General features: G+C 45.2%; 1 protein-coding gene across 3 annotated transcripts in view; it reads right to left on the minus strand.

The window, feature by feature from the left end:
* The window catches only part of PARVB (parvin beta), a 604,437-nt gene that overhangs the window by 21,822 nt on the left and 564,784 nt on the right, over positions 1 to 17,831 (minus strand). For all 3 annotated transcript variants that reach the window (XM_078673859.1, XM_078673861.1, XM_078673860.1), the window contains exons 11-12: positions 13,023 to 13,124; positions 1,142 to 1,214 (exon numbers count right to left, since the gene is read on the minus strand). In XM_078673859.1, coding sequence (XP_078529985.1) covers positions 1,142 to 1,214; positions 13,023 to 13,124 — 175 coding nt within the window. The remainder of the gene's footprint in view (positions 1 to 1,141; positions 1,215 to 13,022; positions 13,125 to 17,831) is intronic.

The raw sequence follows: 17,831 nt of genomic DNA on the forward strand, positions 1-17,831 counted from the left end.
TTAATCTCATCTGCTAATCACACCAGGATGGGCTTTAACAATGCGGTTAGTGGGTGTGTGGAGGCGGACTAGGTGACACTGCTCGCATATCAGTTACCGAAATTATAATGAAGTGCACTTACTAAAATGTTAAGGAGATATTTAGCTGATGCCAGCAGCGTTCTCCCTCCCCCCTACACTTTTGAAGATCCTCCTGGGGGTAATTAGTCTGACAAACCGTGGAATGCACCCAACGAGCTTTGAAGAGGCAGTGACCTGATGACGTAAGAGCGACATTTCAAGCACCCGTAATGTGATGCACTACTTCCTGCTGGCTAAGGGTAATCAGGTTTCCCAGAATGCACAGAAATACCAGCATCTGCGGCAACACCTGATGCTGAACACTCCGGCCACTGAAATTATCACAAGCTGCATTTAGCACAATGCAACAGGGAATTATGCTAAGATGCCAGTAGTGTACCCTCCCTCCCAGCATGACACAGTGTTTGCATACAAAGTGGATGACAAATCTGATAAACTGTTTTTTAAAAAAAACATTGCATTGAAAATTTGAAACTTTTTCTCACAATACGAATTATTTAGCTGTAACCTTTATTTGGGGCAACTACACAATGTTCACATGTGCAAAAGCTGTATTCTTTTGACATCGCTGCATAATGTTCACACCCTTAGAGCTGTCCCTGTGATTTGCTCATGTCCCACCTCACGAGTAGTCCTGAAACCAAGTGCTACTGGTTGACCGAGGCTTGTAGCTTGATCTCACTCAGTAATGTTATAATGCTGCCGCTACTCCTGAACACCAATAGGAGACTGTAGTTACAGTGACACATTTGCTTGTTTTAATACTGCGTTTAGTTGTGTAACCCCTACAATAATCTAAGACAGGCTACATTTAAGTTTGTGGAAAGTTGTCGACAGTGTTAATACCAGTTATGGAGAACATTAGTACTACACTGTGCCCAGCATTACATGAGAAATAAAAAAAGGTCTTAAGCCCTGAGCTAAATTAGTTTTCTTTAGAGAAATCCAAGCTTAGGGAGGGCAATAAGAACATGTTAAATGGCTTCTCTTTGTAAACCTTGTAGCTCCAGGTCTAACTCAGCCATACATCCTAATTCAAGCACAATGATGAACATCCTACCTTCAGGGCGTGCCTTCGGTTTCTTAAGCCCACCGTCCTGCATGAGCTCAAATGCAAAAGACACATTGTGGACCTGAGAAGACACCATAGAATATTGCTAATTATATGAAAAAGCATCAAAATATGTTCAAAACAAATTTTATTTGTTGGAAGAAATAAACATTACCTATGTAATATGACAGAATAGGATGCTTTTTAATTTTTTTTTTATTAATACTCCATAAGTACACAAAGAGGCACATGTAATGCAATATAAAAAAAGAAAAATCACATATCCAAATGTATTAAGAATCGATACAGATGTTCATGTAAAGACAGAGGAAAAAGAGGGAGAAGAAAAAAAAAAAGACAGAAGTACCGACAAAGCAGCAAACCGTGCCCTGCTGATAAATTATAAATCCAAATAAGTCTCAACTGCGCCCCAGATTTGACGTCCAAGTTTCATTTTCCGTCTACCTTTCAAAGCATACAAACTATACTCCATATTGAACATTGCTAAAAACCTTGCCCTCCATGCCTCAAACGATGGGGCATCTTTTTGTAGCCACATTGATGCAATACAGAGCCGAACCACAGCTGCGGCCTGGAAGATCACATATATATATTTGCCTGGTAGTTTATCCGCCGCAGATCCCATCTCTACCCCCAGCAAAATCTGAGTGGCAGTCAATTGTATAGGCTCCCCCAGGATTTCAGCGAATAACTTTTCCACAAGCCCAAACAACATACTTAAATGCCCACATGAATAAAACCCATGCTCAACATCATCAGCTTCGGTCCCACATCGGAAGCACTTTCCCTCCCCCCATTTAGATATTTTGTCTGGTGTGTAATAAAGATTAACAATAGTTTTATAATGTTGGGCATAGAGATTAGCGGACATAAACAGCCATCCTGCCAGATCTATAGAAGTCTCAAGCTGTATACCCTGACATCCTAATCTGCTGTCCCATTTACGACTCTGGGTTTCTAAATCATTACTTATTGTTCTAAGCATTAAAGTATATAGATCGCCTATCCGAGCATCTTTCCTCACTGCCTCAATAAGAGGGTTAGCTTGGACCTTCCATCAAGCTCTCAATAGATAATCACGAATTTGGAGATATTTAAAGAAATCCGCCCGAGATAGGCCAAATTGATCCCTTAACTGATCAAATGACTTCAGCCCCCCATCCGCATATAGATCTCCCACAATACACACCCCTTTGGCCCGCCAACTATCCGCCACCCGATCCCAAAATACTGCCGGAAGAAGGGTGGTAGCTGTTAATGGAGTATAATAAGACACCCTTTCAACCGCGAATTTCTTTTTAACTGCTTTCCATACTTATAGGCAGAAATAAGAACTTTGAACCTAGTGCGCTTGTAGTAGCTCCAATCCACATTGAGGAACAGTTGATTTTTTACATCGCTACTCAGAAGCATCTGATAAATAGAGGGAAGCTCAGCAGTAACAGTTGGTTCTACCCCAGTAAACAGTTTATTCATGTGTTGCAACATGAACGCGTAGTAGTATACTGTGAAGTCTGGGACGGCCCAGCCCCCTTGATCCCTTGGCAGAACCATGTACCGCATCGCTCTCCGTGCTTTACCCTGGGCCCATATAAATCTGGCACACACAGACTGTGATATAGCAAGGTTAGCTTGTGGTATCTCCAGAGGCACAGATCTAAAAAAGTATAAAAATTTCGGCAGGATCAGCATCTTAAGAACATTGCATCTTCCCACCATAGAAAGATGTAGACATTCACATCGATCCAATTGTTTACGAGCACCCGCCACTAACCGCCCCCAATTGGACTCCACCAAAGCGCTCAAAGAGGCTCGTATCCTGATCCCCAGATATATCACCTCCTGCGATCCGCATATGCGCCTGTGTTAACACATAAAATTTGGGTTTTTGATGTGTTCAATTTATAGCCAGATACTTCCCCGTTATGTTATGTTATAGCAGTAATTGTAGCGCGCACTGTTACTCTTGAGTGTCCTGGCGCGGAATGAATCAGAGGAGGGCAGCAGAGAGTTTTAGAAAGACATGGTGAAGAGGTGTGTTTTTAGCTGCTTCTTGAAGATCCGGAACTCCGTGATGTGTTGGAGATCAGCGGGAAGTGAGTTCCAGGCTACTGCCGCTTTGACCAAGAGAGAGCTGCCACCCAGTCGCACTCTGCGGAAGCGAGGAATCACCATCCGGCGTTGGGCCGCTGAACGCAAGAGGCGTTTGGGGACATAGAAGGCAAACCGCTTCCTAAGGTAGAGAGGGCCTACGCCGTGCAGCGCTCTGTGGGCCAGTGTAAGCGCTTTGAATTGCACCCTCTGTACTACTGGGAGCCAATGTAGCTCCCGCAGGTATGTGCGCGCACTACAGCGCCCTGGGGCATTGAAAAGGAGCCTAGCTGCCGCATTTTGAATAATTTGCAGCCTGTGCAGCAAATAGGCTGGCAGCCCCAGAAACAGAGCATTAGCATAATCTAATCTGGAAACAATCAGGGCGCGGGTTACCATCTCTTTTGCTGCCCTCGGGAGCAGCGGGAAAAACTTCCTGAGCATTTTGAGGGTCCCGAAACATGTGCCCGTGAGCTTTTTTATATGGTCGGAGAAGCCATGATCCTCACTAACCCAAATGCCCAGGTTCTTTGCTGGCCCAGGTTTGACAACCGGGCAGGGGAAGCCTGGAGGCCACAAATGAGTCCTAAAGTCCTCCGGAAACTGGCCGTAAAGAAGGACTTCCGACTTATCCTCATTGCATTTGAGGGAAGCCTCGGCCATCCATTGAAAGACCGAGGCTAAGCACCGTTGAGCCGTGCCGGTGTTCAGGGTGGCATCATTCCAGGTAAAAAGTAATTGCGTATCATCTGCGTACGCAATCACCTTGGCCCCCAATTCCTCAGCCAGGTAGACAAGTGGCGTCAGGTAGATATTAAAAAGAAGGGGGCTGAGGGTCGAGCCCTGTGCCACCCCTGTCTCCAGATTCCTGACTGAGGAGGAGCATGGGGCCAAGCAGACCTGTTGGGAGCGGGAGTCCAAAAAGGATCTAATCCATTGCCAGACCAGACCCGAAACTCCTATAGCGGAGAGTCTTTCGAGCAGCCTCTGGTGGGGTACCGTATCGAAGGCGGCAGAGAGGTCCAGTAAAACCAAGGCCCCATCCAGGCACTCTCCAATAGCCTCCGATATCTCCACCAGGGCGGTCTCCGTACTATAGGAGGCTCTAAAGCCTGACTGCGATGGGTGGAGAGCTCCCGAGGTCTCAACAAAAGCCTCAAGCTGCCGGAAGACCACCTTTTCACATACCTTAGCAAGTGCCGGAAGCAGCAATATTGGTCGATAGTTAATCGGCTGCAGGGGATCAAGGGTAGGTTTCTTCAGGAGGGGCAGAAGTTTAGCACGTTTCCATTTAGAGGGAACGTGACCTAACTGAAGTGAGGAATTGACTAGATTCACTACTATTGGGCAGACTACATCAGCTACACCCGCTAGGACCCGCGCCAGGCAGGGGTCCGCTGGGGAGCCCGACTTGAGGGCCTGTAATAGGGCCAGTATATCTGCCTCAGTGGTAGGTAAAAAAGATGAAAACACCTCCGAGCCCACTCGGGGAGTTGACAGGGGATTCAGGGGGGAGATCACTTTGGGCCTTGCCACCGAAATTACACTCTCTTGAATCTTAGCAATTTTGTTGATAAAAAAGAATGAGAGCTCTTCACACCACTCATTCGATAGTGTGCTTTGTTCCGCACAGGGGGAGAGAAAGCTCCGCACAATTGCAAAGATTTCCTTGCTATTGTTCCGGGCCATTATAATCCTCCTGGTGAAGTACTCGCTCTTAGCCTTTCGAATGGCTGTGTAGTATTCGGTCTGTGCTAATCGGAGGGCCATCTTAGCAGAAGCACCATAGTTCAGTCGCCAGCAGCGATCCAACCTTTTGCAGCCCAGTTTCAGATCCCTAAGAGTGGAAGAGTACCATGGCTGCGAGGGAAGGGAGCGCTGAGTGCCACTCCATTTACCATTGGCACAGGACTTAACTCCCTGGCTAATCCAGTGGTCGAAGCTAGCCACAGCCGCCTCTAGATCTACAGTAGGGGAGGGGAGGGACTGACCCAGGAACTGAGAGAATGCAGGGAGATTAACTTCTTGGCCAAAAGGCCAGAGGGCGGTGTAGCATCTCTATCAGAACGAGTATCTTCCCAGGAGAACCTGATCAGAAAGTGGTCCGTCCAGGATGTAGGCTCAGGGTCTGAAATTGAAATAGGGAAATTGGAACAAACCAGATCGATGAGATGGCCTCCCGAATGGGTCGGGAGTGACACATGTTGGGCAAGCTGGGCGAGGAGCAGGGCCTCCACAAGGGACCTGGCCTCCGGGGTAGATGGCGTGTCAAAGTGAATGTTAAAATCGCCTACTAGAAGATATTTGGGGTAGCGGAGGGAATGTGGTACAATAATGTCCTCCAGGGTTTTTAGGAAAGCTCCCGGAGGACCTGGGGGGCGATACACCAGAGTTCCCCCTAATGTACAGTGGGGAGAGATGGTTAAGACGAAATCGAGGGCCTCTCCTCCCGTCCCATCTCTAATAGCTTAACTAGTGAAGCGCCACGATTCCCTGAGCACCACTGCAATCCCCCCACCTCTGCCATCGCCCCTGTCCACACTTGTGATTTTTTAACCTCTGGGTATGGAGAGTTCCACTACTGGGGCGCTCGATTCACTGAGCCAAGTCTCTGTGATGAACAGAACATCCAGCGTATCATCCGCTAGAAGCTCAAAAATATCAGCTGAATGTTTGCCATGGACCGAGCGTTGATAAGAGCTGCCTGAATTCTTAAGACGCTCTTAGTTTTGGTTGAGGGAGGGGGCAGTGGAGCTGTCAGACAGAAGTCACAAATGGGACATTTCGCGGCTAGATTATCAAAATCCACCCCATGCCCACTCTCCGTATCACCAGGTTTACCTACAGCCAATAAGGCCTCCCTTGAGTAGGTAAGCTTTCTCTTGGTCCTGTCTGGCAACAATTGGCCAGCATGACTGGCACTGGGCGCTACCGGGGCGCGGACGGGCGCAGACGGGCTTGCCTTAGGCACGCCCGCTGAGCGCGTCCGCTGCGCAGCCGGCCAGCCATTTGCAATAAGTAGCTTAGCCCCACCCCCAGCTAGACCGCAGCGAACTGCCCCACCGGGATCGGGTCCTCACTCAAGATGGCGCCTGCCCTCCACTCAATCGGCACGACAGCCGTGGTGGAACGGGGCAGGACAGCACACCTCGGCACAGGTACGGGTTGTCAGTCACCACAGCTACTTTAAAATGTAGCCAGAATAGCAAAGTTATTAAAAATTGTTAAAACGAGGTTAAAAAGGATTCACAATGTGGCAGGAGGCAGAAGAGCTACTCACCCTCAGTAAGGCTCGCAGTCTGCCCCCAAATGCTTCAGCGGGACCTCGTAAGTGCTGCCACCAACCTATGAGTGCCGCAGAGTGCCTCACACTGTTGGCCAATAAGTAGCTTAGCCCCACCCCCAGCTAGACCGCAGCGAACGGCCCCCCACCGGGATCCGGGCCCTCACTCAAGATGGCGCCCGCCCTCCACTCAGTCGGCACGACAGCCGCGGTGGAACGGGGCAGGACAGCACACCTCGGCACAGGTACGGGTTGTCAGTCACCACAGCTACTTTAAAATTTTGCCAAAATAGCAAAGTTATTAAAAATTGTTAAAACGAGGTTAAAAAGGATTCACAGTGTGGCAGGAGGCAGAAGAGCTACACACCTCCAGTAAGGCTCGCAGTCTGCCCCCAAATGCTTCAGCGGGACCTCGTAAGTGCTGCCACCAACCTACGAGTGCCGTCCCCGTACTGCATTGCCAATCGCTCTATCTCAGGCATCGCTGTTGCTGTCTTGGTTGTATCTACGGCCACATCATCGGCCTATGCGAAAACACGATATCGATCTTGCTGTACCATTACTGATTCAATCCGAGAGCTATTTTCCAGCATATTTAAAAATGGATCTATGTATAAAGAAAATAATAATGGGGAGCAGGGACACCCCTGCCTAGTCCCCCGTGTGATTGACACCGGTTTAGATTCAAGCCCCATTATACTGATTTTGGCAACAGGATGGCGGTATAGTGTCTGTAAAGCAGTTATAAACTTTTGCCTAAACCCATATTGTCTCATCACCGCCCACAGAAACCCAAATGTAACACGGTTAAAAGCCTTCTCGGCGTCTATTAAAATATGGCTAAGCGGCTCCCCACTACAGTTAGCAAAATTCAAGAAGCGTTATTACTCTGTTAACATGATTCGTAGTCCCCCGTTTAGGAATAAATCCGTGCTGACTAATCGATACCAGTGGTGTTATAACTTCCGCCAACCTAGTAGCCAAGATTTTTGAATATATTTTCCCATCTGCATTTAAAAGAGATATCGGGCGATATGAGGCCAGATGATCAACAGGCTTATCTTTTTTTATTTAAACACTACGATGCTGGCCTCATTCCAAGTTGGGGGAGAGGCCCCCGTCTGAACTTGTCGGAATGTGCCCAACATATCCTCCTGCAAGACTCCAAAAAAGGTTTTATAAATCTCAAGCAGGAGTTTGTCCGGCACTGCCGCTTTTCCGGATGCCAATTCATTTATAGCTCTCTCTAACTCCCCCATATTATAGGAGCCTCCAGGAACTCTGCCTCTGATTCCCCCAGACCTTTCTCACAAAAGTGTTGTATCAATAGCTCACCCTTTTGGCAATCATATGTATCTCCGGTATACAATGCTTTATAAAAATCTTTGAAGACCTCTAAAATCCCAGCTTCATTCTCCACATGATTCCCCCTGGAATCGAGAATTACATTGATTCTCTGGGCCACTTCCTTTGATCTAAGTTTCTGAGCCAGGCACCTGCCACTTGCCTCCCCATATTCATAGTTCAATTGTTGCTTAATTAAATATTTCTTGGCTGCCTCTTGACTCCAATGGAGGTTTAATTTCGCCTTACCCCTGGCTACTTCTGTTGACAGGTCGACCACATCTATACCATTGTGAATGCCCTGCATAAGATTTTCTTCTGGTATAAGGCCTGGTATAATTCTTGTAAAGTGGTCATAAGTTGTTTTTGCCTGTATAAGCCAAAGCTGAGAGCTTCCCCCCCTAAAAGCAGCCTTGAAAGCGTCCCAAACATACCCAGTTCCCGCGCTACCGTGGTTAATATGAAAAAAACCTGCTATCCAATCATTCATATAAGAAACAAACTTTCCGTCCAGTAATAATTTCCTGTCAAAAGAAAAGCCCCGGGGCGTAGATACAGTCCGGGTGCATGGTAAAGTCACTACCACAGGGCCATGATCATAGGTTGCCCGTGGGTACATTTGGATTCGGGCATCTTTTAATAGATAATGTGGAGCAAAAAAATAATCCAACCTCACAAGCTTCTTGTGTGGACAAGAATAAAAAGTATACCCCGGATCCTCTCCCCACAAGGTAGCCCATACATCAACCAAACCATGCGCGTCTAACAACGATTGAAGCGCCTTAAAAACTTTCGGTTTTCTACCAATGTACCTATAGCTGGGGTTTCCCAGAGAATTAGAGGCAAGATTTATATTTAAGTCCCCACAAACTATTACCAGAGTTGCCCAAAGTGCCAATTCAACATTAAGTAGCTCTAAAACCAATTCCTCATTAAAATTGGAACCATATATTGAGCATATCGTAAATTTCAATAGCCCAGAGATACATTCAGCTATGTCCCATCTCCCATATTTATCAGTAAGTGTTCTTCCAGTATTAGCAATGTGCTTTTTCGCCAGAATTGCAACGCCCCTTGATGTAATTGGCTGTTCAGTGCAAGATAACACAGTGTACGCCAGCACCGATAATAGTTTTCTCTTAGCCCATGCTATATGGGTTTCTTGGAGACACATCAAATCACACTGAAGTATCTGAAGCTCACTCGCAACACGCTGCCTTTTATTAAGATAATTTAATTCCCTGACATTCAGAGAACCTATTCTAATCCTTTTATCGACCATCTATTTCCCCTGAACATCTAACACAGTAAATCATGTGCCATATACCACTATAAATCATACTACGCAAAACAGTGCACTCATGGATTTTTTTTTTCCCCTCCACGCCCCGGACCTCCCTCCACAGCCCCCACCCCTCCCCCCCGCACCCACCCACCCTCAACCACCCAAAATGGGGCATAAGGATCATGTCCTCAGTGATGGGGAGTGTTTGTGTGCCGCCGTCCCCCCCGCAGCCCCCACCCTCGGTCCACCCGTCATCCGTAAGCGTGACCCTTGTGATGCACCCCCTTCCAGTTATAAATGTACTTGTTTGTTATTCACAAGATCAACATTGCATTGCCACCATTATACACATAATTCCGAAACCAAAGACTCGGAGATTGACCTGCAGAATTCTACACAATTCTCCCTGAATAATAGAATCCCAGGTGTCCTAATATTACTATCATACTATTTATATACCGAAAGGGGAAAGCAGTAGAAAGACCAAAAGAAAAAGAATAGAAAACCAAGAATACTAACTAAGCTGAGAGAAAAGACATATAGCTGACGTTATTTAACTACCCATTGTCTTCAAAAAGTCTTGCGCAGCCGTCTCTGATGTAAAGAACTGGGTTTTTTCATTATAGATCACCTTAAGTTTGGCAGGAATTAAAAGGAAAGCCTGCCTCCACTTTGGCCTGAAAGTCTGAGATTAGCTGCCGCAATCTCCACCTTTGCCGTACTGTAGTCGGGCAAAAGTCGGGGCGTACGAAGAACTCACAGCCTTTCCCAGTTCGGCGCCTATCTGGCCGGGCAAGATGGTATATTGCCTCACGGAGCAGATAATTGCTCAGAGATATTAAAATTGCCCTAGGCTGTGTATTCGCACCCCCCCAGCTCTCTTACGTATAACAAATGGAAATATATGAGCCCTTATCATTTCAGTCTCCCAATTCCAATTTTCAAATCAGTAAAGGCCTCCTTAAAGATCTCAACAATAAACTGTCTCACATCCTGCCCCTCTTTGTTCACAGGAATTCCAAGCACGCGAAGACTGTTACCCCTTGATCTGTTTTCAAGATCAGTTAATTTCCAATCAATGTCCGCCTTGGTCTGCTGTAGAGCTTCAATGTTTGACCGCTGCTTTCCCAGGGAATCCTCTACACCAGAAATGCGCTCTTCTACCCCCACAATCCTAGTGGTTGTTTCTGCGCAGGAATTTGCGATACGACGGACTGTATTTTGCAATTTGCGCACCGCCCCCTGTGTACGCAGACCTTCTGCTTTCGTCTCCGCTCTATGAGCCATGATGATCTTATATATTGTATTCAAAGTAACCACGTCACCATCCTGCTCTGGGTTATTGACATTGAGGGTCATCTGAGCAGATTGTTCAGGCGGTGAACCAACCCATCTAGGCTGATCCACAGGGATCATCATTTTGGGCGTCAGAAAATCCCCAGATTCTTGTATTTTCCTCACAGTCTCTTGGCTCAAGGATTGCTCCAGACAGGAATCCTCATCGTCATGAACTTCCATGTCCATATTGTCGCTCCAGTCACCAACTGTGCTCAGATTGTCATTTTCATTTTCATTCTCCGATACAATTGATAAGTGATATAGAGTGGAATTTTCCGCCTGACCCGGCGGACTCCACATCAGTCAGCTTTTCCAGCACAGCGCCCTCAGTAAGCAACTCTCCTGCGGTCAACAGATCTGTGCTTATCCTAATGCCTGCTGTAGCAGCAGCAGTAGCTGTAATATTGGCCGGCGATTGTCCAATGGCAATGTCATTTATGGGTGCAATTGCCCTCGTGTCTGCTGCCAAGTAAACTGATAAAGCACAGTCAGAAATGGTCCCACCTGATGCCAGAAGTGAGGATTGAGTAACCATATCTCCTGCTACCTCAGTTTTAACAATGGCCTTCTTCTGAAAGAATTGCAGGAACAATTTTATCTTTTAATAAAGTATCTTGCTGCCCCCTCCTGGTGTCTTGTGGCATTGGCTTCCCTGCTCCCTGACTTGCCTGAGCACCAGCGCCAGCATTTTTACCTGGTCCCGTGGACCCCTGTACCTGATCAATCGCCCTGTTAACAGCTCAGTTTTCACTGCTGCCGCCCTTTTGAAGGTAATCAGATGCCTCCATATCCACAGGGTCAACCCCGCCAGTAGCGGCGACCATTACCGTCGTTATTGCAGCCACCTCTGCCTCACCAAAAGCTGCTACTGCACGGGCTTTTTCCCCTCTTCCTTTCGGGGACATTTCACCTGAACCGTCCCGATAAACAGCCGCAACTGCAGGAAGACGCGTAGTCAATTTCCCGGCGATTTGAACCCAAAACTCAGCTGGAGCGAGCTGCTCCGCAGCTCCGCCGGCCTTGCTTACTCCGCCCCACTCCGCGAAAGCCGGATTTACCGCCGCTGCGGATCTGAACCACGCCACGGGACACACAGAGGGGTGATGCTCAGTCCGCGGCAGGTTCACACCCGCAGGGATGAAAATATAGCTGCCGCCAACAACGGATTATTCGGGCAGTTACCAGATACACTCAGCCTTTAAGAACGGGTGCAAACGGGTGAAGAACATTGAAGGTAGGGCGCTGCAGAGGAGCAGCACACAAGCAGCTCACACGACCTCCGCAGCGGCTGCATTCTTGCCCCATTAATTGATTGAGTCAGAATAGGATACTTAAATACCATTCTGTATTTACAATTAAAGGTCATAACTTTTCTTTACGTAAGCTACTGATAATTAATGACAGAAGTGAGTTATGAAATAGTATATTTCAATTGGGAATTTAAATTGGGCTTCTTACTTCAGAAGAGGAAAAACACCAGAGCAGAAGCCCTTATTCTGATTATAAAACCCTTCTCTGCACAAAAACAGAATAATGTAACCGGTCCCAATTTATATCTGCAGTCAGAGGAAGTCTGGTACTAAGTAGGTGTGTAGATCTGCTCCTCTTCAGGGAAAGAACCCCCAGGGCCACGTATAGTGCTGGTGGGCCACAAATGAAAGAAAACAGAGTGAAACGTAGGATCTTTATAGTTTGCATCTTCTTTACTCAATCGTAGCTTTTTAGGTGCTCGGGTGCAACTCATCATAATCATGTTCGTATGCCCAAATGAACAAGTGATCTTCAGCTTGTTTTGCCCTTCAATGCAAATCTTTTTACTGTAACTGTGCACAACTATTGAAATCTCCCCACTTGGTACACGTTCCTACACTTTCTGGGGGTCCTTCATCTTGGGCATTTATGTGGGAATACAGCATGGAGAATTCGTTGCAAAAATGTATAAATACCCTCTAAATTACAATTGTGGGAGTTGACCTGGTTTGCACTAGTCTTTCTGTGCACATTTTATACCCTCCTGGGTCTGTACAGCAATTAAATGCATGTTCTGGACAAGTTGTATTCACTACACATACACAGATCACACTTGTTTTACACTTGTAAAGCATGCAAAATGCAAGAGTTGATAAAATGCTAACTTTACCAAGAGGACACGATGCTCAAATGAGCCTAAAAAAAAAAATTCTCTCTAAGATCACGTGAACCGTTGGTGAATTGTTTGAAAGATGGTGGATTATCAAGGCTCCAGAAGACAGCCAACACAACAACAGAGACACGGTGTTCCAATACCTGCAGCTATGGCTAATCCACTCATGCTACATCGACATGTTTCAGCCAACATTTGTGATCGAGAAACTTTAAACTTCTAGATACATTTATCCCACTGTCTTTTAGCGCAGGCAAATGAGACAACAATTACAAGTAATCAGGTTGCAGTTTCAAAAATGCGAATCTGCCAGGTGGCAGAGACAATCGACTCATGTTGAAACATTTTCACACCACAAGGGTATACATTGTGAATCGTCACGCACCTTCTGTTCAAAGTTTTCAGGTGTCAAGTAAAAGTTGTACAGAGGAACAAAGTAGTCCTCAAGTAGTCCCATGAGTAAAACTAAGTACACACCATCCGCAAACTAAAAGGAAAGGAGAACAAAAGGATCAGAAGAGAGTAAAAAGACAACTTGTAAACATTTACAGTGACACAATGTAAATCGATTATTAACAATGTCTGTCAAATATTACAAACTTCTCAGTACAATTCACCCTCAAAATAGCGAAACGTAACTATAAATTGTTTAACAGACAGCTTTATTTCTTCACACCTCAGCTTAATTACCCAAAGGGAATTAAAATACACAAACAACCACGTCTATTGTAGCACACATTCTTTGCCTTACACCTTTTTGAAGCAGCATTGCCTCGTGTTTTTTAATAGTATAATCAGACTTTTTTGCATTTGCATACAATTAAATAGGGCTCAACTTAAATTTTTAGTTGATGTAATTTTGACCAATTTGTGAATTCCTTGCGTTGATTCAGTTTGGAAATGTTCTGAAAAATAAATAGAACGTTCCTGTAAATGCTGCCTTAGCCTATCATTTCCCTTGTCAGATTGTGTGACCTCATGCATTGCAAGGTGTGAGAGAGTGGCTTTAAAAAACTATCTTCAGCCAAGCCAATAAGCCAAAATGATTTTCAAGTCAACGTGGTTCTTAATTGATGGGCGAGTGTGACTGTGATTGTGTAACGAGTCATGGGTTTGGATGAAAGATTACATGAATTGGTAGGTGCAGTGTGGCGAAGGTCAGAGATGCATGAAAGGTTGACTAAGAGTATATTGATAGATGATGGGATGAAACACTGAGTAAACGAAGATTAAATTAATAAGAGCGCATATGGATGGAGGTAGGTTACAGCAATCTTAAAGGCTGAAACCAGAAATAGCAATAGTGTTTTTTTGTTTAAATACCAATAGCCAGAGCAAGCCTTGCAACAGGGCTGGACACTGCTGTATCAAGAGCACCCACATACATATAAATATTTACTTACATTATTTCAGTGCATGCATTAAGCAGGAGTGAGCACCATCGCACTAAATGCCCATTACATTCCAAGAACGAGCACAATTTGATTTTGCCACATTATTCACTTATCCTAAATGCATGCTCACATGTGGCCCGTTAGTCAGTATACTCAGTAATCATTCATGTGTTTTGAAATTTCTACCATCACTCATTCACCTCGAATATTTGTTCAGAGTTGCACTAAAAAATCTCGAGCATGAGACTAGATTTATAGATTTACTTAGACAACTTGCTAGCATCACTGCATTTGAAACATCACTCAATCCCAGCACAGGTTCAGATTCCCACCATCAGCTCGGGGAAAATCTCAACACGCACTTATAACCACCATCACTCACTAATCCTCAGAACATACCAGCTCCATATTACTGCCGCATTCCTTGGGCAAATGCAACAAAAAAACTGCATTTGACTATATTACAATTTTCCTCTTGTGATGCAGTCGCACAAGGGTGCAGTGCAACAAGTCGTGATAGTTGTACCTCTGAAATCAGGCAAAAGAGTGTGGAAGCTCAAGTCATCACTAGAGGTCCCAATGAAAACCAACAAAAGGGTGAAATACTATAGGTCCCTGCGAAGTCATCCTAAAGGGTGCATTAGCAAATGTGCCATTGCAAGATGGCCTTCTAAAATCAGCACACAGGCGTAGTACTAGAATCGATAACAAGATGCTGAGCCCTCAGAAGCCCTCATACCCTACTCTATAAAAAATACCAATGCTGTCTCCCATACTGGAAACTTTCAAAGGCATCCCACAACTAGAAACCAGAGAGTGAAGGAGCGGCAGATGTGTAGCCCATGATCTGTGCCCATTGCCCTCACACAGTCTCTTACAGGAAGTAATGGGCTGTGGCATGACCTAGAGGGTCTAGCAGAAGCAGCATCAGGGAGCTCTTATAGCAAGCATGCTAAGGAGCTTGGACCAGATGGAAGTTGGACAGATGGTCTGACAGAAGTGCTGCGTGTCTCTTGCATAGGCATGCACTTTTGAGTCCATTACAGTATGTGCAAGTGCATGAAAGAATGTACATATACATACATGGATTTACAATGAGAACATGCGTCTACAACACCACAGGTCTAGGCACAGAAATGTACTATTAATACTTGCTGGGGATCACATTTTCAATTTAAATTAGACCGGAGAAGCCCTTATGGAGAAAAGAAAGGGAGTTTTCGAAGTGAGTGTGTATAATTGTAGGCAGAATCAGGCATCTACATATCAACAATCCTTTGCATGTTTACCAACAATCTTCTTGCACACGCCTGAACCTTTTGGGTTCCTTTTATTAGATTAGAGAAGCCTCCAGTCCTTCTTGGGCAAAACAGCACGTGAACAGTATTGCACTTTAAATAAAGTTGGGTTATAATTTTTGCCACCGACATACCTTTTCACTATGCAGAATCAATATAAACACAATAGGGAGTGAATTATCCTCATGAGGAATTTGTATAGTACCTTTTGCCTGGATTCACTCATACTTTGTCTGACAGTGGTGTAGAGGTTAAGAATATTTGAAGTGTTTCTGGCTATACAGAGATCCAACAACCTTGTACCAAAAACGGCGTATTGGCTATAAAGCTATTTTACCCATCAGCCATATGTTTGCCATAACCATATAATCATCAACAGGTGTGTGTAGTTATTTGCAACTTGAAGAACAAGGAAACAAGTGGACGATTTGTTTTCTTCTCATCAAAACACAGAGCAACATTCTACATTTCCTTCCGGCCTTCTCCGGACCACCATCCAGACCTGTATGATTTCCAGAACAGACCACTGCAACTCACTGTACCCCATTACCTCTTTCCCAATGTTCAATGCACCCAAAACCCTGCAGCAAGATTCCTCAGCCTGAATGGAAATTCCTATTTCCTGTTTTCTAGCAAATCTTTATTGGCGACCAGTGATGAAACAAGTTCACTTCAAATTCCTTTGCATGCCCAGCATGCTTTTGGGAGAAGTGGCCATGATTTCATACAAACCTAGCAGAGAACATCACTCCGCCACTCAGCGAGACCTAGCCACACTCTGCTTTCGGAGGAGCAGAGCTGGCAGCCAATCTGACTCCGTTTCTACCGTAAAGGCATGACATGCTCTTCGATGCTCCCGGAGACAAAATGATGAAAATCATTTCATCTTTCGCAGCCTTTTGGAATATGGAGTTCTATTGAATCGTAGCAGCTTCTTCTGAAAAGTCTGCTCCTGCGCATCTCAGGATTCAGCACCAGGACCCATGTTCCAGCCTAGAAACTGCACTTATAACTCTCAAATAAATAAATCATTGGGGGTACCACAAGTACTGCCTTACAAAAGCCCAGAGTTGGATGAATCAAAAATGACTTTGACTAAACACTTATGACTGAGATCCTGATGCTGAGCTGCAACAATCCCACTCCATTCCCATTCAATTTACTACTTCATTGAGCTGTCTTTCACTCTCTATTCAAAGTCGGTAACCTGCAGGTGAAAATGGGTGCAAACTTTACACCAGTTTAAAGGTGATCACTGCGATTACCATCTGCATGCTCTTCACCAAACCATACCCCTGCTGCACCTACTACCATGCGGATCTGTTAAATGCAAGGACCGCCTTGAAAATACACTTGTTTTAATCCCTCCCTTGGACATTGTCGGTGCTGTACAAAAACAAGTATCATATATACAATGATCAGCTTGACCAGGTGCTCTAATTCATCTTTGCATAGAGAGAACACCACTCAATCCTACATATAAAAGACAATGGTTACTTAACTATTGGCAGGTACCCAATGGATAAATCTCCATGTGCTTGTAAGTTAGGCTTTAGATGCCTTTTACAAGTACCAGATAGGTACATCCCAAACTTATAAACCAAGATAGAGTTAGCTGTAGAGCTTAAAATAGACTAAGTGTGGCAGCTCATGTACACATATTTACAGAAGACTAAACAGCGATCAACGTTGTGGCTTTCTACAGCTCAGCAAGAATCTGGGGCCCTACAATCTCTTTATGTATGGTAGGTTGTGTGTTAACAAAGTAATTGTGGGAAAAAGTTAAACATCTACATCTGAGAGTATTACTAACAACATTCCTATGACACTAAATAGCACACAAGAACCTGGAAAACACAATCTTCCACAGTCATGACAAACAGTACCCTTTTCACCATGAAATAGTGCCATCTGTGAACTCCATCTGGCAAAGGGCAAGGGGGCTAAGGCGAGTAGTAACGAGACCCATGCAAATTATCAGGAAATACCTTCATTACTTAAGGCAGGAAAGGTGACATTTGTGGTGCAACACTGAACGAACAGTCCTGGGGTCCAGGTTAGGCTAAATATCTCAATGCGATCTAGACCAGAATTGCCCAGTGTAAATACGTAAATGCAGGAAACAGCATTCCACCTTCTAAGCACCATGCCTAGATCAGTCACTCTGCACCTGGGTTCCTAAATGTTTGTGTCAAAAGTTAGAAAGGCAACAATAACCATGTGCCCAGATTTTCACTCTAGTTTTCAACTGGATTTGCTCTTCTCTTTCTCAACCAGCTCTGCTCTTTTAGGGTGGTTTTTGTGCATTTTTTACCAGACTCTTCGTACCCAATTCAGAGCCACAAGAATGACTTGGGCCCAGTCATGCTTGAACTTCTTCAGCACTCAGGGCAGAATGGTATAGGCGAAAAGGCGTATACAAGACCACAACTCCACTAGAGACGAAAAGTGTTGTCTAGCGAGTGCCGCCTTGAAATTCCAACGCGCAGAATTGCTGACATT

Source organism: Lissotriton helveticus, chromosome 1_1, assembly GCF_964261635.1.
Source record: "Lissotriton helveticus chromosome 1_1, aLisHel1.1, whole genome shotgun sequence".
Lineage (NCBI taxonomy): Eukaryota > Metazoa > Chordata > Amphibia > Caudata > Salamandridae > Lissotriton > Lissotriton helveticus.